General features: G+C 39.6%; 1 protein-coding gene across 1 annotated transcript in view; it reads right to left on the reverse strand.

The window, feature by feature from the left end:
* FAM204A (family with sequence similarity 204 member A) overlaps positions 1 to 19,083 on the reverse strand; it is a 36,828-nt gene extending 17,745 nt beyond the window's left edge. The window contains exons 1-6 of the mRNA XM_058544098.1: positions 18,729 to 19,083; positions 13,111 to 13,352; positions 12,478 to 12,565; positions 12,307 to 12,337; positions 12,019 to 12,118; positions 1,816 to 1,905 (exon numbers count right to left, since the gene is read on the reverse strand). Of these exons, the coding sequence (XP_058400081.1) occupies positions 1,816 to 1,905; positions 12,019 to 12,118; positions 12,307 to 12,337; positions 12,478 to 12,565; positions 13,111 to 13,344 (543 nt within the window). The 5' untranslated portion in view covers positions 13,345 to 13,352; positions 18,729 to 19,083. The remainder of the gene's footprint in view (positions 1 to 1,815; positions 1,906 to 12,018; positions 12,119 to 12,306; positions 12,338 to 12,477; positions 12,566 to 13,110; positions 13,353 to 18,728) is intronic.
* Between the last annotated feature and the right edge of the window lie 732 nt (positions 19,084 to 19,815).

Genomic DNA, 19,815 nt, shown 5'->3' on the forward strand with positions numbered 1-19,815 from the left:
ACTCCCTATTTAAGTGTGACCCAGACCAATGACTGGTGTTGCTGCCTTATGTGCCTTTTATCCACTGAAAGCACACTTAGACTTGAGCTACTTCCTACTGTGCCTACCCTCCCCATCCTTCCAGCCACATCCACCCATTGGATCCCTCCCCACCATTCTCTTGACATTTCCTGGTCAACTTCCCAAAATCTGGCGATCAGATATACTCCTGGTATAATGTGCTATATTGTATATACTTGCAGGCTGGCCAAGAAACTTAATCACTACTTGTAAAGGCACTTCTATTAAAAAGTAAGTTCCAAGTGTCAAAATAGTCCACTTACTAAGAAACAGTAGCACTATGTTTGTTGAGCAGAATTTTAAAGACAATCTTTAGCACATAGCTGATTTGTAGGGATAAGGGCCCAGATATCCATCAAACTGTATCAAACTGAAGAAACCACCATAATAATCAACAACTAACATTGACATGCTACTGAGTTTCTGGCACCACCCAAAACACTATCAAATTCATTTTATTAAAATGTAATACCTGTGTCTTTCTATGTGAAAATGCAGCAATAAAATGCTATTACAGTTGACCCTCCACATTCACAGGTTCCACATGTGCGGACTCAACCAACCATGGATGGAAAGGCCTATGGTGGCTGCATCTGTACTGAACACGTACAGGCTTTTTTTCTTGTCATTATTCCCTAAACACTACAGTATAACAACTATTTACATATCATCTACATTGTACAGGTATTATAAGTAATCTAGAGATGATTTAAAGTATATGGGAGGATATGGATAGGTTAAATACAAATACTACGCCATTTTATATAAGGGACTTGAGCATCTGTGGAGTTTCGTACCTGCGGGGGGTCCTGGAACCAATCCCCTATGGATACTGAGGACCATCATATATTCAATGAAGGCTATAATCAATGAAATACAGCTACTTTAAAGATGAAATTGAGCAAATGTCAAACTGAAAGCACAAGAAGTATCATAAGATAGGAAGGGAAGAATGAATCTTACAGGAAAAAGGCAAACAAAATTTTAAATGTTACTTTAGTTTTTGAAAAGGCCACATAACTGCCATTTATGCTGCTTCTTGCCTACGTCCCAAACTCAAGCTCATAGCTTTATAATATCTTTTGGATTAACACTAATAAATACACATATATACATATACACAGAAGTACTTAATGTGACAATTGATTTTAAAACGCTTAAGGGGAAAAAAAACCCGATAATTTCAGAATTCCTAAGCCTCACTTCTGGACTTGTCTTTTCCCTACATAAATATATAAACCTCACAAGATACTTACGGCCAGCAGCCAAAAATAGAAAACAAAGAGCCACCAATGGTAGATGTTTTAACATCTGACAATGTAAGAGTGGAACAGTATTTCCATTGAAGAATGTACTGAAACAGTCACTTCATCACTAGTCTCAGGTTAGATAAAATGTTCACCTGCAGGTGAGTAAGCAAGAAGAGTGCATGTGGCCAACAGTTTACACAGATGACTGATGACGTCCTCTGTGTAATCTAATATCGTGGAGCAGGTATAGTTTAAGAATGAGGTGAAGGTGATAGGGATACACTAAAAATGAAAGCTACAGTGGAGCTTTTTTCCTAGAAAGAACAAAAGAAGAAATGCAAAACACCACCAAACATATGCCAATATGAGCTCTTTATGTGTGACTTTGCCTAGTGACAAAAGAGATCAAATATCTGAATACTGAACTTACTCATGATTATAAAAAGAATGTACATTCATTTGAGAAAATGTGGAAATGAGAAAATGTGTCATCAGTGTGACTCACCTCTCGAGTAGCTAGCTGGTTGCTGAGTTCCTCCGCCTTCTCAATGTTCCACTCTTCCACAGCCTGGTCTATGCTCTTTTCAAGGCCCGACTAGAAAGAAAAGAAACGTTAACACTTAAAGGCAGGATAGAAAGGCAAATATCTGCTAGCAAAGACTATGTCTCGGGACCACAGCAAACACGCTGCATACTTAGACCATTTAATGCTCACAGTGACCCCATACGGTGGTTGGTACCACTCCCATTTACTGACAAGGAGAAGGTGGCTCAGAGACCTTAAACGGCTTATCCAAGGACATACAACTTCCTGAACTAAGAAAAAGGAAATGCAAATCCAGATTTTTGTGACTCCAAGACCTATGCTTTCCCTTAATAACAGTAATAATGGTAATAACAGACACGATAGCGGCTTATTATGCGGTAGACCCTGGGCTTAGCACTATAAGAAAGCTCATTTAATCCTTATAACAACTCCATGAAACAATACTATTATCCTGTTTTGAAGATAAGGAAACAGAGGGTTAGCCTCACTAACTTGGCCCAGGTCACAGTCTGTAAGCGGTGAGTACATCACAGGAATCTAGGTTTACGCAGAGCCTGTATTCTCAACCACCATTCTCCTCTGCCTCTTTTCTCTACTGCCCATTCTAGCAGCTTGAGACCTTCATTCAACAGCCCCTCCTAGTCTTTGACTGTGGGTATTACTTGGATATTAAACATGGGAGGAAAGATATATATAAGAATGATTTTATTTTCCTATGGAAATATTTTCATTTCCTACTGAAGATACTTCAGGAAATCATAATTAAAATTTTCATAGGTTTACCAAACAGACTTAGTAGGGTTCATCACACATTTATGGAAAGATGCTTAGACTTAAATAATTGAGTTTAATTATTGTGGAATAGTTTGTGGAAATAGTTACTACAGAAAATATAAATTGTAAAAAATGGTCTTACAAGAAAATTTTATCCTAACAATGGCTTATCTAGTGTATCCTTTAATTTCCACATTTTCAGTTAACCAACTTCTCCCTCCTTATCTAATAAAAGAAGTCCTGGGAATGTCTCTTCCATCAGTGTACTGCTTGATTATACCAGTCAACTAAGAGAAATTTTGTTTCCAGGCAGCCTTTGTTGAAACAAGACTTAAAAAATACCCACACATAATTTGCCTAAAAAGATTACGGAAACAAAGACCAGTGAGGTTGTCACTGATGTCCACATTAAGTGAAGATTTTTCCTTCTCACAATGCCTCACCCCACCTAAGGAGCTGAGAGGACAATAAGTTTCTTTTCCTTGTTCCCAATGGAAGCTTGAAACTTTCATTCAGTTGTCCCTTGGTCTCTGACCCTAGGCCATGTGACTACTGTCCTTTTTCCACTCTGATCCTGTCTCTAGAAATTTCCCTTTCTTGTATTTCTGTAGAACTCTTCTGATGATCCCAACAATATACTAGACTCACTTTTCCAATATCCATCATCTTCAGGAACCTCTAACTCCACCCCACCTCAGCGGTGTACACTCTAGGCCAGTGTCATTCTATGTGTGGTCTGTGTACCAGTCTGGTCTGTGAAGAGTGCCAGTCCATGAATGGAGCTTGTGCCAGAATGCAAATCAACTACGTTACCATACATAGTTTTGTCTAACTGGCTTTTGGGGGTGGTGGTTAGGGAGGAAGACAAGATTTTCTCAGATATGGAAGTAGGACACTGAGTTACATTCAGGCACAGGCTCCTTAACTCTTGGAAGACCAATCCTGTGAATACGCTTGCTCTAGGCCATGTAATAGACATCACCTGAAAGCTCCAGTTGCAAAATTTTACAATCTGGAGTTCTCTCTGAACACAAGATTCTGTGCTTCCACTTACTCCAAGTCTTCACAGTCAGTGAACCTGCCTTGTCCTCAGTTGGAACTCTATACCCCGGCACTACCATATTTATTCTCACAGTCCTTCAGTCCCTTCTTGGATTCTCTTATCCACTCTCTCTGGCCTGCAACTCATGATCAACCTTTTCAAACTAGACTCTAAGCAGGAGTTCTCAAAGTCTGAGTCTGGACTACAAGCATCAGCATTACCTGGGAACTTGTTAGAAATGCGAATTCTCTGAATCAGAAACTGTGGGACGGGGCCCAGCAATCCATTGACTCTAACCATGCTGAAATTTGAGAACCACTGACCTAAGCAGGCCCTTCAATGTCCTCCATCTTATCTTGTTTTGGCTACTCCCAACCATTGTTTCTACTGTGTCCTTTAGCATCCAGGTGTCCCAGCAATGTTAGAGATAAACAAATAACGCAATTCACTGGCTTCACTAAAAGCTGTTTTTTAAACTCAGCTGAGTGGGCTCTCAATTCTGCCCTTGAAAGTTCCCACGTTCCTCTAAGAAGCTGTTACATGTCTTTCCCATTTTTCCAAATACCCTCCACCCTAGCTGCTTCTCTTTCAGTAGATTATAACTTTACTCCCTACTTTATGGGAGGGAAGAAAAGAACCAAGGATATATATGTCCTTTCTACAATCTTCCTCTCATCTACCTCAAAAGGTGTTATCTTCATTTACTCTGTTCCTCCATCCTTATTGCCTCCAAGAAGGAACCAACTCCCTTCACAAAACTAATCCCACCACCTGTGCTCATCATAACCCCATATGCTTACAGATTATCCAGAACCTTCCTGTTTAAATTTTCTCCTCTCTCTTTCCTTCATCTTTTACCCTACAAACAAGTTTGCCCTCCCCATTCTGCACCAGGGGCTAGATGAGTTAAAACAGCCTGCTTTCCTCAAACTGATTTCTTATGTTGGTACCTCATCTCTCTTGTATAACAGTGTATCAGTTGCCTCCATGTCCTTTCTCATTCAATCCTCTATCCCGTTTGTCTTCATCATTCTTCTGAAGCTGCTCCCCCTAAAGCCATAAGTGACACCATTTGTCCTCCTGCTTGATCTTCTATTATATTAACTACATCCTCATTCTTGAAACTATCTCCCCAAATATCTATCTTAAATCTCCTTTGATACTCCTTATCTCCTCTTGTTGGCCCTTCATTATAGCAGTCCTCAAGGTTCTGTGACTGGCCCCCTTTTCTTCTTACTCTCGCTCTCCCCAGTAATATACTCAGTCCCAGGGCTTCAATTACTTTTACAAGCTCCTTTATCTCTAAATAATTCAAAACATCTGACCTCCCCCCTGTATCAAAATCTACATTCCAGCTACTTGCTAGTTATCCTCCTATTAAAGGCCTTGCAAAGAGAGGGTCTTCAATTTTTTATGATGCCTACAAACAAGCTCATCACTTCCTGTCCCACTTCTCCTTTGGAGCTGAGCACCTACTTAGTCACCCCAATGGAATCCTCAGGTATCTTCAATGCCTCCAATCCTTTGCTCTTATTTTAACTCTATTTGGTAGAGTCTCTCATCTCTCCCTTCTGTGCTTCTTCAGGGCCTCATCATCTCTTGTTTGGAAGATTATAACCATCTCTAAACTGGTCTTCTATCTTTCCAAAGCAGATACCAAGTCACTACCCAGCTTAAAACACTATCACTTCTTCACTCCTTTTGAATAGCATTCCAAATCCCTTCACAATAGGGTCCCAAAATGCTTTCTCAGCCCCATCTTGGGCAATGCTGTACTTCCTAATCTCTAGCCAAATTTACTATTCTCTTAATGTTTCCTGTGCCTCTGATGTGTTTCCATTTGAAAACTCTTAATCATCCTTGTAAGTCTCATGTCAAATGTGACCTTCTCTATCTCTGCAGGCTCCCTCATCCCTATAAACCCACTGACCCTGCCACACCCGTTCCCATGCCCAGTACCTAACTGCTCCGCACTCTGCGCTGTCGCTGCACTCCACGCCTCTCTTCAGCACTTGCTGGTCTGACACACTACAGTGAGTTGTGTGTCTCCCCTCCTGGGTTCCATGCTCACAAAGGGCAGACACGTGTGTTACTAGCTTGGTGGGTCCCAGCATCTAGCCCAGTTCCTTTCACATAGGAGGCACTCAGTCAGCTCTGTGACTGAGTTAACAGTCACAGTTCAGTAATCCACGGCTGCACTGACTGAACAGGACCGAAAGCACTGAAAGGAGCCTACTCAAACAGGGAACATTTATTACATATCCACCGCTTTCAGAAGTTCCCAAGAGAATTCCACAACAGTAATACCGGGGTAATAATACCCCTATGGTTAAAAAATGGTCACATTTTACTGCACTTATTTATATACAAATTGCTCCTACTACTAGGATATACATTCCTTGAGGGCATGAAGTGTATCTTCTCCATCTTGGCTCCCAGAGCTTAGCAGAGTACCTACACCTGGAACTTTGTATTTATACTTTTTTACAGTAAAAATAAAGTATTCTATTTAAGAAATGCTAATACAATGGCCTCTCCTTCCTGCATAGCTCCTTCAGAAGTTTTTTAAAAATTTCAATAAAGTTTCACTAGATTTAACTGCTTCTTTTTTTCTCCCTTTTCTTTTAGCAATTTATTAAGTAAAATACAATAGTTCCTTTTGGCTCTGAAAAATTTCTGGTTCCATATGCACACCCAAACTTTCTGCTTCTAAAAGAAGATATTAACATTCCAAATACATTCAAAATGCTTACATTAGTAAAAAACATCCTTAGGTAAAACATTTTCATCACCTTAAGACCCTAAGTTAGCAACAGTTTACAAAGAGCATGGCTGGTAAGGTCAGACCTGGGTTCAAATTCCAGCTCCTCTACTACCCAAGGGTTACTAGCCAAGCAACCCTGAGTGAGTGCCTAAACCTCTACAGGTTGCAGTTATCTCACCTGTAAAATGAGAATACCACTTTCTTTGCAAGGTTATGGTAAGGGTCAAAGAAAACATATGTAAAATACCCAGCAAAGTTTTTAGAATATAGTTGTCATTCAATAAATAAGTTGTTCACATTATTATATCTAAATATCAGGATACCATTAAAACAAAGAGAAAGTTAAGCTCTGTATGGCTACAGACCTCATCATAGTTTGTTGAGGGCTCAGATCCAAGCATAAGACCCAAGAATTCAACTTTGAGTCAGTAAGTAGTGTCATGAAATAAGATTTGAGTATTAAGGCTTTTAAAAAGTCTTAAGCTGGACCCAAGAGTAAACTTTACTGGAATTACCTGGGATGTCTTTCACACCACAGGAGTGGCAGGAGGCACAGAGTGCTGCTGATACTCTGCAGAGTCTCAGTGTGCTTTGAAGATGCGTTCTGGCAGGAATCAGAATTTAGCTTAAGCTATATCTCAATACAGACAAACTGGGGTGGGGCTGGGGTGGCAATTTGGCCACAGGTGGAAAATCATTTAAGGCCAGTATCTAACAGGTTCCCATGAGGCAATAAGGAACCTCTAATTAACAGTTTTGCTGCAGATGTCAAGAAGGCAGTACTACAAATATCTAACAAATTCACGGGATCTCGATTTCATATTAAGGACCAACCATCCATATGTGCACATGTAGAATCTCTTTCAATATGTGACTAAAGCTCTTTAAGTCAATCTGTACCACAATATATTGGTACAGAAATTTTGCTACTAAATATTCGTTTGGATAATATATTCGATTTTTAAAGCCTAATACAAATGAATTGTCCATTAAAGTTTGCTGTGCTATGATTAGACCCAAATATCTAGGGAAAAAAATTAGGTAATCTCTCCACAAAGAAGGGGGGAAAAAGCCTTAAGAATTAGTATTGTTACCTTTATATATAAATCATACCTACTTAAATTATTTGAATCAGGTAAGTAAAAACTGAGTTGGGGGGCCAGCCCAGTAGCGTAGTGGTTAAGTTGGCAGGCTCTGCTTCGGCGGCCTAGGGTTCACAAGTTCAGATCCCAGGAGCAGACCTACATACCGCTTGTCAAGCCATGCTGTGGCAGGTGGGCCACATATAAAGTAGAGGAAGATGGGCAACAGATGTTAGCTCAGGGCTAATCTTCCTCACCAAAAAAAAAAAACAACAAAAAAAACTAAGTTGGGCTTTATTTCAGAAAAATCTAGATTTCGGAACAAACAACTTGGGTTAAATTCTCATTTCACTTCTTACCTGCTCTGTTCGTTTTCTTAGACAAATCATGCTGGGCTTCAGTTTCCTCATCTATATTATGAGAATAATACTGGCTCTACCTACCCACCCCACAGGGATCACATAGGGATCAAGAGAGAATGCTTTGCAATTGATGCCAGGGGAACATCACAGCACCACTACAACTCCCCCCGCCCCTTCCTCCTACTTCCGCACCCTCCACATCCCTACCCTACTCCCACCCACTCAAGGCAGCCAGCCTTTGATCTGATCTGTATATTGGAGATCCATGTAAGATTCTGGTTAGAAAAAGCATTCTGCTAAAAAAATAAGTTTGAAAAATGATACATTATACAATAGCAGTCCTCTCATAAATAACTAAAACAAAAAATTATCAAATACGTTGTACAATTACTCTAAAAATTATTAAAAGTATCTCTGGTTTTTCACGCCAAGAAGTATTCATTAAGTATACATAAAACTACTTCAATAATGACTGCTGACTGATCAAATTGATTCAACTAAAGAATATTTGAGACATTTATAATGAAATTAACAAGTGAAATTTATTCTAAGAAATTCCCACAAAGATTCAATTGTTATGATTACAGAATTACTAGTAAGTCCCAGAACTGTTGCCAGAAACACAATTATAGCTGTATTTAATACAAAGAACACTTTAAAACAGCTTTGGATATTACATTTTAAAAATATAAGCCTCTCTGTATCATCAGAGAAGCAGGTGACAGCAGTGTTGTAAATACACATCTTTGGCTGAGCAAGTTTTAGCTTGGCAGTGTTCCAAAAAAAGAAAAAAAAAGAAAAAAAAAGAAAAAAAAAGAAAAGACTGTACGATAGACACAAGATTAAGAAGTTTGTTTGTTTTACCATTCTTGCGAGTTAAGTGAATAGAGACTAAAAAAGCTCTCTGATATGGTAACAGATCAGCCTCTCTCCAGAGAAATAAAATAATGGACTAGAAATCCATGCTAGTTTTGTCCAAACTGCATTACAGATTTTCATGATCCTCTCTACATTTCTTGAGCAGTAGCTATTATCTGCTGGACTTACATTTATTCTTAGCTTTTATCTTGGCGCCTCCAATGTGGACATTCTTTAATAGTCTATTTACTCTGTTGGATTCACAGTAGAGACTTCAGCATGACAGCAAAGGGGTGCATGTAAAACAGCGATCCCAAACCAAAGAATGAGTGTGAACCTGCTGGCATGCAATTATGCTGAACTACCAAGAGGATATGAAATAATGTGGCTGCACTATATCCTTCTCTTTCTTTTATGTTGCATTTACTTATAGAATATTAAGTGTTGGCAAAATCCTGGGCAGATACAAGCCTGGCCAGCATCAGTTTCCTTATTTAGAAGATTGCCATAACTTTCTTAGTCAGATGTCATTCATATAGAGAAGTGTCTATTGTTAAGAAAATCCAAACTTAGACCAATGGATAATCACAAAAGGATTTACGGTAGGCTTCCCTTAAATAGAAATTTTATTTTTAAAATGGTGCTTGACTTATAATTATTTTTCTAGAATACATCTAATGTATAATGTGAAACAGAACACTAGTTCCTAAAACTGAGTTGTTTACAAGATTCTGCATAAGGAATCCTAGTTTGCTTTATTAAAGTTACTCCACACAAATTCCCAATTTTAGACAATGAATAAGAGTCAGGGAAGGGACTAACAAGAAGGGACAATTTCACATACGTAGAGTAATAATAAAATTCTAATACAGATAGATTACAAAAATGCTCTCAAAATTTCTACTTTTTAGAATGGCTAAAAATTTAATTTCACAGCTTTAACATCCCTAAGAAATAATTTAGACATTCGAAAGTCAATATAGTTATGAGAAAACATTAACAAATACTGTAAATCACAGAAGATCAAAGACCACCTAATTCATAAGTAAAAGTCTAAAAAATATTCCCTATGAGAACCAATATTTAACCATTCCGTCCCTCCGAAGAGCACTCTGGTCAGCGGTTGGGACTCCAAAACAGGTTGGTCAGAGACAGCCCGTGGACCACTGCTGTCACCACGACTCTCCTGCCTCCTGCTTTACAACAGCTTTGGTCAAGAGCATCCTCCTCACAAGATCCCTCCTCCCAGCCCACTAGAATCACAAGGGTCAAGAGCACAGCAATTACACTTTAAAATGCTTATCAGTTCCCTCAGCAGTGAAGCTAGAGAACTGAGAATGGTGTAATACAGCCTGAGTTTTAGTTTCAACTCTACCAGTGATATTTCTTTGTAAGATATTGAGCATTTCTGCACCTGCTTGAACATTTGAAAAAAAGAGATTACTCAGTAGCAGTAATTAGTTGCAGCAGAAAGTGATCCTGGTTCCAATTCGCCAGTGTTCCAGGGACTAGATGACAAGAATTCTTGGCAAAGTTGGAATCAAAAGGTTCACATGCAAAATTCTGTTGCATCAGTTCCTTAACGCATGTGCCCTCAATGCAATACTACCCAATGAGGGGTTTAAAATGAGAGGTTTTTCACAGGAAATACTGATTAATCAGAAAACGGTAATAATCTCTAAGGACACACAATAGTCTACAGCAATAATTCAAAAAGGAGGCATCTGTCTACACATGCAGGGTATAATATACTTGGGCTTCACACAGGCAGGCCCTTGTGCCTCCAGCCCTACTGCTCAGTGCTCAATCTTCATGCTCCTAGAGTCTGTCAACATTTCCCTATATGCATATGTATGCTATTCTTTCACTCAAGCCTCCACTATGTATTAATATCATCTATAGACTGATGATTCCCAAATATGTAACTCAAGCTCAGACTCTCCTCCCAGCTCCTGCCTCATTTTACCAACAGTTTACTCTATTCCTGCTTGCTGATATCACCCATGCCCCAAAATGAACTTTGGAAAGGCCCCACTCTTAATCTCCTCCCCTCCCAAGCTTTCCCATCTCCATAACTAGCATCACTATTCACACCATTGCTTAAGGTAAAACCTTGAATGGCTCTTTCCCTCCTCATGCCCCAAATCCTCCCACCACCTCACAAGCAATCCAGAAGCAAATACTGTCAATTCCACTTCTACATTATACCTCAAATCCATACACTTTTCTCCATCTTCAGTAGCACCATTCTTGTTCAAGCCACCATCATCTCATGCCTAGAAGTCTCCTTTCTCTTCTCATCTCCTTTTGCTAACCCACAGTCCATTCTCCACATAAGAGCACCCTTTTAAACATAACTTAGACCATGTCACTCCCTTAACTTAAAACCCTTGGATGACTCTCAATTGCATCGTGAGACTAAAACCCAGTTCCTTACTATGCCCCGTAAGGTCCTACACAGTTCGGTCCCTGCCTGCCTGCCTCTCCAATCTTCTCATGGGCCACCCTCGTCCTCGCTGACTCCACTCCAGATGGGATGACTTTCTTACTTACAGTTACTCAAACGTCCCATGATGACTCTTTCTTCCCTAGGATCTTTATCCAGGTTATTACCTCTACACTAGCATTCTTTATATAGATGGTTCCTTCCCATCCTTCAGGGCTCAGTGAAAGGCATCTTCTAAGAAAGGCCTTCCCTGACCACCCAAGCTAAAGTGGGGCTTCCATTTTAATTTCTTCACAATATCCTGTTCATTTCCTTCTATTTATTTATTTTTTCAAATTTTTTTGTGAGGAAGATCAGCCCTGAGCTAACATCCATGCTAATCTTCCTCTTTTTTTTTTTTGCTGAGGAAGACCGGCTCTGAGCTAATATCTATTGCCAATCCTCCTCCTTCCCCCCGCCCCCCCAAAGCCCCAGTAGATAGTTGTATGTCATAGTTGCACATCCTTCTAGTTGCTGTATGTGGGACACGGCCTCAGCATGGCCGGACAAGCGGTGCGTCGGTGCGTGCCCGGGATCCGAACCCAGGCCGCCAGTAGCGGAGCGCACGCACTTAACTGCTAAGACACGGTGCTGGACCCTGTTCATTTCCTTCTTAACTGTATTTTTAATTATTTGTAACTATGTATTTACTTGTTTATCTAGCATCTTGTTTGGCACACAATAGGCATTTTAACTTTTTCACTGAATGAATTAATGAGGAGAAATACCCCAGGCAAGGCTAATTACACACATTTCCCACTGGCTAATATAAGACTCAATAAAAAATATCTTACCTTGTCAATTTTTTTCTTTTTAACAGGGGGTTCAAACCTATCATTGATTCCAAAATACTGAGTAAGCTCCTTCCACTGGGTTTCCCTTGAGGATTGTTCACTGCAAGAAGACAGACAATAACTTATGTTTTACATAAAACATACTCATTTTTATTTTTACTGTTTTTAATTGGTACTACAATTATGTTACAACAATTAGTTTTTATGTTTCAGATGTAAGTAGTTCAACTATTTGTACAAGTTCTACAATACTATCTAGAATAGACAAATATTTTAAATTCTACCTACCTGTGAGATTCTTCTTCATTCTTCAACTTACCTAAAAAGAATTCACAAAGTGTCAATACCTAAGTATTTAGTTGTTATTTCAAAATTATGTTTATTAAAAATTGTTGAGCTCAATTAGTCAGAATTTAACATTAGCACCATTGACAATTAACCTGAATTTAAACACAACACCTTTTCTGGAGTGTTTTCTTTTCTTCTTTCTGAATCTTGAAGTTGAAGTTTTCTGTTCAGAATGTTTTTTATGCAATTCTTGAAATTTCTATATAAAAGAAAAAAAAATGAGAAGCAAATACATTTGAAGCAAAGTATATATTCAAAAAACACCAAATGTATTAAGTAACAAAAATTATATTCTAGCATTTATAAAAAGATAAATTTAATAGAAGCAGTTCAGTTCTTCTTGAGATACTCTATTCTTCAAGACTCTCTCAAAACCTAAGTTTTTATCTTGACTTATTTCTAAATAAATCAATCTGATAATCTGAGAGTAAAATTCAATGACTCATATAGATGACAAAGAGATAAAATTAGCATAGAAACTCCTCACGTATTATGTTAGACAAAGTAGCTAATTCTACTAAATGTTTTTTTTTCTTCCTCTTTTTATGAAAAACAAAACACAAATGAAAGCAAGTATCTGAGTGGCCAATGGGTTGACCACAGATCCACAAAGTAATAAAAGTACTGCGAGTCAACCTTCCCCACCTATTACCTCCCAAGGACACATACATTCTGACCATGGCAGAGACACACAGGAGCATGCACGAATACACAGACTTAATAAGAACATCAGAGAAAACCTACATTCCACATATTTAAGGGAATTCCAGAGGGACATTCTTCATAAGCATTTACATTTGCCTCTGCTTTAGTTTCTGGTCCATCTGTAGGGAAATCTGAGATCTCTGTTTTTGTCACAGTCCCATCTTCTTTATCTTCCTGTAAGGTAAGTCCAGAGTTCTCTAATGGGGCTTCATCTTCAGAACTCAACTCAACATCACTTTCTTTTAGGCCAGGAGGTAGCAGCCCACTCCACATCTTTTCTTCTAAAAGGAAAAAGATGAATGTAGACATGGAAAGAATTTTAAAACCATTAAAAGACACCCCAGGAGTCGAATAATTATACCAATGGTTTGGGAACAGTCCATCTGAACTTTTTTAAAATCTAAAATGGAATGTACTCTCCACATTAAAATAATTAAAATCTTTGCTTGTATAAATGAAAAAAAAAAGCATAAAGTAGTTTAAGCAAATTTGTTATAAGACACACCTCCAGATGAATGACTTAAGAAAATAGGACCTTGATTCTTTAGTATATGGATAATTTTGTCCAAAAAAAGGAAATTCAGTAAAAGTATTCATTGCTCAAGAATGTTAAGAGCCTAACAATATACACTGCAGGCAATTTAAGAATTATAATACTATATTTCAAGCTATAACAGTTAAAGAAGAAAATAAAATTAAATGTTTCACCTGTATTTGGTATAAAATTTTCAGGGGATTGTCTAACGAGTAGGAAAACAATTATTCAAAGGAAAATTTTTAAGCCGTACAAGTAGCTTGAAGAAAGGGTGGTGATAAAAAGGATGTCCTAGTTTTAAATTTTATACTGTCTGCTAAAATAATACTAAATGGAGTATAATCCTAACAATTTAACAAAAATGTACAGCTTTTTTGTATAACAATACTGTATTTGGGAAACAAATGTTAAAGTTCAGGATCATATTCATCATTAGCTATATGGCCCATTAGTAGAAAGAACCATTAACTATTGTTAAATTTAATAAAAATGATTTTAAAAAATGGAGTTTAATCATTTGCTAAAATTAGCATAATTGCATACCTTTTCACAATTGAGCTCCACAGCACAGTCTATTTTAGCATACACACTGAGCTAAAACCAGTTAGTTCAAAAGATGTCTAAAATAGAAAAATTGGTTATACTGCTCATGATTTATTATTCTTAAGGAATAAAATGGAAGGATGGAAATCTTTCTTGCTGAGTTTTCTGCCTCCTATTGTGATGACTCTAGTAAGAAAACCACCACCATTCTCTATGAGACAAAGGCATCAGGGGATTTTGCATTACTCTGAATAATGGATGCCTGAGATCTATTAAGCACCTCCTCCCAGGACCAAAGAATTAGATCTTGCTTTTTGCAGTTTAGGTCCAGCCCCATCAGTTGTCAGCTCTCTGAAACACCCTCACCAAAATATTCTTTTGGCTTTTTAAGTAGAAGGGCTCTGACATCTATCTGCTCCAACTGGAATCCTGATTCCACCATACACTAGTCGTGTATGGAAATCATTTTTAACACCTCAGACTCTCAGTTTTTTCATGTGTAATGCAGGGATAATTACACTGCGTACAGGGTTATTCTGAGGATTAAATGAGATAAGTCATGAAAACACCCAACACGGGGTTTAGGAGGTTCCAGGGGCTCGATCAATGCTCAGTTCTTGTTGCTATTATTCTATGGCCATGGACTGCATTTTTATCATTTCTATTACGGGTGGCAGCATTCACAAGGCAGTTTTGAAGTTTCTAATGTTTCAAATACATTCACTTAGCAAATGATGCAAATCATTTACTTCCCTGATTTCCAAGTATGACAGGAGTTTCTATAGAAAATGTTGGTGTCTGCTTTTCTGAATGGAGCAATACAACTAGAAACAAATTACCAGGAAGATAACGAAGCCTAAGCTTCAAGGCTCCTCCTTTGCACAGGTCCTTCAAAGCACTATACCTAATTTTCTATTTAGAATCTGTATTCCTTTTTTTAAAGACGAGACCCAAAACTATATAAGCTGCAGGCCCCATAAGACCTGGATCCATTCCTAAACCTGGCCTGAGGATTCTAAAAGTTGTAATGGAGGAAGTCTTGAGTTACTTTGTCAGCACACAGGACATCACATAAAACATGCAATATTGGAAAACGGATGTTATGCTATTAGTAAAAATATTTCTACTGTTCTGAGGAGCAAAGAGAGGGAAGCAATAATAAGCTCCAACACAACTCTGACACCGGCATATAATATACCTTTAGGCTCATTAACCATTTCAGGACTTAAGAATTGTAACAAATTTCAGATTTAGCCTTCTTAGCATAATTGGGGTCTGTGTTTGAAACCACTGTTCCTTTTCCCTGTCCATAGCATCTTCTGCATACCACTGTGTGCCAGGCATTCTTCAAGACATGAGGACAGCAGTATACAAAACAGGCAAAAACACCTAACCTCAGAGAACCAACACTGTACACACGTGGCAAGGCTCTGTCCATCAGCAGCCAAGCACCACCCAGCCCAGACCTCAGTTATGGCTGTTCATGAAAGACGTATGCCTCTCAGACGGCCACAGTTCTTCCACTGGACCACTGCTTCAGCATCTCTGCAGGGTGAGTCTGTGCTTTGGGCACCCAAACAGGCTTCACCCTGGGGACCAGTCTCTGTTGCCCTGGACTCATCAGGCCTCAAGCAGTTATCCATTTTTGATCACTTTTTGGACTTTCTCAAAATCATCTATTTTTAGCTCTTGCTGATGTGGCATTAAGAATTGTCTTAATGCCAATTCTACCAGTATGACATTGGCTGGTATTACAATTCCTTGTGTGTGCTTGCAGAAAAGAGAAAAGTTAAAATAACTTTTAAAAAGTACACTCTATGCCCAAATCCATAAAATAAGGCAAAATTCAAATAAGGTATGTTTCTGAACTCAACTCTTGGAACATCTTTAAAGTGATGTGCCATTCTCTTATGACTGCGCAAAACAAACAAACAAACAGAAGGACAACTCGGTAGCCACTGATAAACACAGCTCCCTCACTGACGAGCCTGCAAAGCAGAGCTGCCCATATGAGCAGCAGCTCGACTGCACATCAGCCAATATGGAGTGGCTGCTTTATGACTTGCTTTGGCCTCAGGTTCGAAAACACTATCTTTCTACTCACAGCACATATGTGTCATTCATACATTTCCAATTGTACTCTGGTACCAATTGGTACTATGTTAGGCCTCCTGTTATTTCTGTTTCGGCTGCTTTGGAGGATGATCCTCTATTTCTTTGAAGTGTCTCTCCCCCTAAGCCTTTCAGAGCGTACTCTTATTTTAAAGCAGATCACTCCAAATTATCCCTTAAATGTGAAAGATTACTCAGCTATTCTCAAGAGACGTGGCATACTGAGAACTAGAAACTTAGTTTTTTAGTATGGATTATAGCCAGGTCTATGTAACAGTTCATATATCAATACATAAGCTTTCATTTTTTAGCTTGTAACTCAAACAATTTTTAATTTAATCATTTTGACCCCAAAGAAGATGCAAATGATTCAGCATCCCTTTTTTCTCTGTAGTTTTGAATATCACCTTCTTCATTTCACACACTCTCTACCTCTAGAGTTAAGATTTTTTCCATTCCACAATTATTCTTCAAAAAAATTCTGTATATACTATGTAGAACACATCTTTTGTCCTGGGCTGACACAATTTACTATGAACTGAAAATATTTATGTATCATCCTAGTCTGAATGGCTGGGTTTTCTTTGGCCCTTGAAAACCAACCACAGTCACTATTTACCACACTTGGGCAGATCACAATGCGTCAAGAACACAACACAGTTCAGCAGTTCCTAATCTAAGGTTTTTACAAAGTTCTATGAAGATTGTAACGGAGGTCTCTAAGCTAAGTTCAGTATTCAAAAAGCCCAGCATACTTTATTTTTCCTCAAACAATATCGTCCACCTTTAGGTGAAGAGACTTAAATTCAACGAAGCATTATTCTTCACCACATATTCTTTAATCAGAGGCTCTGATTGGTAGCCACAGACCTGATTTTTATTAAAAAATAATAACAATGAATATATTTTAGTAGACACAATCTTTCAAAATATGGCATCCATGGAGATATCAAATTATAAAAGGGGTTCTAGGTTGTAAAAGGATTGGGAATGACCCAATCCTTTTGGGTATAGCAGGGAAAAACAGTTTTGAAAGTCAGAAGACACGTTTCTAGTCCTGAGCAACATAATTGTAGGCAAGTCACTGCATCTGTTTGGGTCTCCACCCTTAAGCTATAAAATGAAGGATTTGATCAGATGATCTGGGATGTCTTGCAGCTCTAAAATGTTTCTTTATGGATCGTAATATTATATGTGCCCAAATGCCCAGAGTCACCTCACTCTTTGCTGTAACACTCCATTCTCTCCCAGTCAGATGCAACACTGATTAAACCCCAACACCCCAGTAGACAAGGTTCTCTCCTCAACCTAGCTGCCACAGCCAAGATTGCTAGTTTTCAATAAGACTGTACTTCAGACAGGACACCTGCAAGATGCTCTGGAGAAAGGGAAGGAAAACCCAGTTATGAGAGAAGAAACAGAACCAGAAAGAGGAAACAAAGCAGGTCACTGCTATACATGGCACACAAACAATGTGACAGGCACTGATGTGCCATTAATCCTCACAGCTACCCTGCCACCAGGAATTACTCTCTTTTACAGATGAGGTAACTGACTTGCCTAATGCACTGTGATCCCCTTTTTTACAAAAACAGAACTCTGTAACTACAAATTACAAACTTTTAGAGGGCAGAGTTTTAAGTAGTATCTTGGAGACAAAGATTTGAAAGTGGGTCTGAAGAATGATTCTAGCCTGTAATTCTTGACTTGTTAAAATTTGATTAAGATTTTTTTTCTCACTTTTTAAGTGCAGAAAGCTATGTAAGATGCTATAATAAATTGCATACACCACAGTCACATTCAGAAGTTTGGGTAATAACGTCACATTTTCTGGAAGACCAGGGAGCTGCTTATAAGCAAAACCCAAAAGATACAATCTGAGCAGTTTAATCAGAAAATGTCTCTTGTCTCTAACATTCCAGAATTTCAATGCCATTTCACCAAAGGATGCTGTCTTATTTCCCACATTTTGTATTCAATTAGAAATAATAACAGAAATCTGAACCTTGTCTGATCTTAATTTAATCTTACTTTATAATAATCACAAACCACCACCACCCACCAATCTGAAAACTATGTTAAATAATTTACACAATAATCAGTTTCTACGACTTGGAATTAGTTACTTAACTAAAATACTTTAAAGCATGTTTCACCAACATTAACGTAAACATCCCACTTACTTTCATAAAATAAAATAAATGCGTTCCCTTTTCTCAAAAAGGTAGAGAGAGTACAACTTTATCACAGGCCTAACTTCGGATTTAAGTTACCAATCTGATTACCCAGATAAACTATTTAGCAGGATTTTACATGTATAAATTTGTTTCAATTAAAGAGAGTGTTTGTTCAGTCAAGGCCTGGAAAACACTTCCCCAGACACAAGACCCTGCAGGGAAAGATCTGCAGTTAACCAACAATGTTTCGAGGCTCATTTTAAGTCGGATGCCGCTATGAGAATACTTACAAGGTTCAAGACTGCAAAGGGTAGCTCTAGAAAGGTCCACCTTTTCCTGCTGGGCTGCACAACCCGGTACACTGCAGGCTCTCCGGCGGCAGAGCCACACTCCGATCCCCAAACGGGAAGCATCCCTTCCCGGGCACAGAACTAAGCGCCGCAGATTCTGCTGCAGGATGTCTAGCCTGCTGACACTCCCATTAACCGCAGCTCTTCTCTGGGGTACAGCAACTGGAAACTGGAGCCTGCTTCCCGATCGAAGCCTCCTCTCCCTCTCTCACTTCGGCTGGGATGGACGGAGAACCCCTCTCCCGCCCACAGGCTGGGGAAGCGCTGCGACGCCCCTTCCGAGCAAAGCGGAGGCCGGCCCCGCAGACGACGCTCCCCTGGGCCCGCGCCGGGCGCTTTGCTGGCTCAGCGGAGAGGCTGTGAGGCCGCCCACGCTGGCCCCCCCACTCCACGCCCCGGACCCTCCCGGACCCGCCACGCCAGAGCCCCGGTCAGCCGGAAGCCAGCCCCGCAATCAGCCGTACTCACCGGTCTGGAGCCGGCCACCTGGCAGCCATCTTAGGACCGCGCTAACATCGCGCCTTCTCATTGGCTCCGGCGTCTCAGCCAATGGGCTGGAGCCGTTCTGGCCCGGGGTCGCCATGGCAACCGGCCGAGCTCAGCTCCGCTTTGAAATCGACAAGAAGAGGGGAGTTGGTTTCTTTCTTCTTGTCTTCTACCCATTTTCTCTCACCGTTTTCGCCTTCCTTCTGGACGTTTTCTAAGGCTTTGTTCTTTCTCCGTCCCCTGCCGTAGGCCGGTGCTCGGGGCGAGGAAAGTCCTGGCTTACACCTTGAACTGAATTCATTCCTCAAGGAGGGAGAAGCGCTGCAGATGCTCCATAGGTCCTTGTGGGAACGTCTCCATTCATTCCTCCTTTTCCCCTCCCTCCCTCCCTTCTTTTTTTCCTTTCTGCACATTTTTTTTTTTATCAAGCAGGCACCCTGCCAGCCTCTGTTTAGAGGAAGATGGTCCCGACTCCTGCTCTCGTGGCGCTTCCCATCTGCTGGTCGTCCGTGCTGCTTCACTGCCCAGCTGTGGGGCCCTG

The sequence above is a fragment of the Diceros bicornis genome, chromosome 6 (genome assembly GCF_020826845.1).
Source record: "Diceros bicornis minor isolate mBicDic1 chromosome 6, mDicBic1.mat.cur, whole genome shotgun sequence".
In the NCBI taxonomy this organism is placed as follows: domain Eukaryota; kingdom Metazoa; phylum Chordata; class Mammalia; order Perissodactyla; family Rhinocerotidae; genus Diceros; species Diceros bicornis.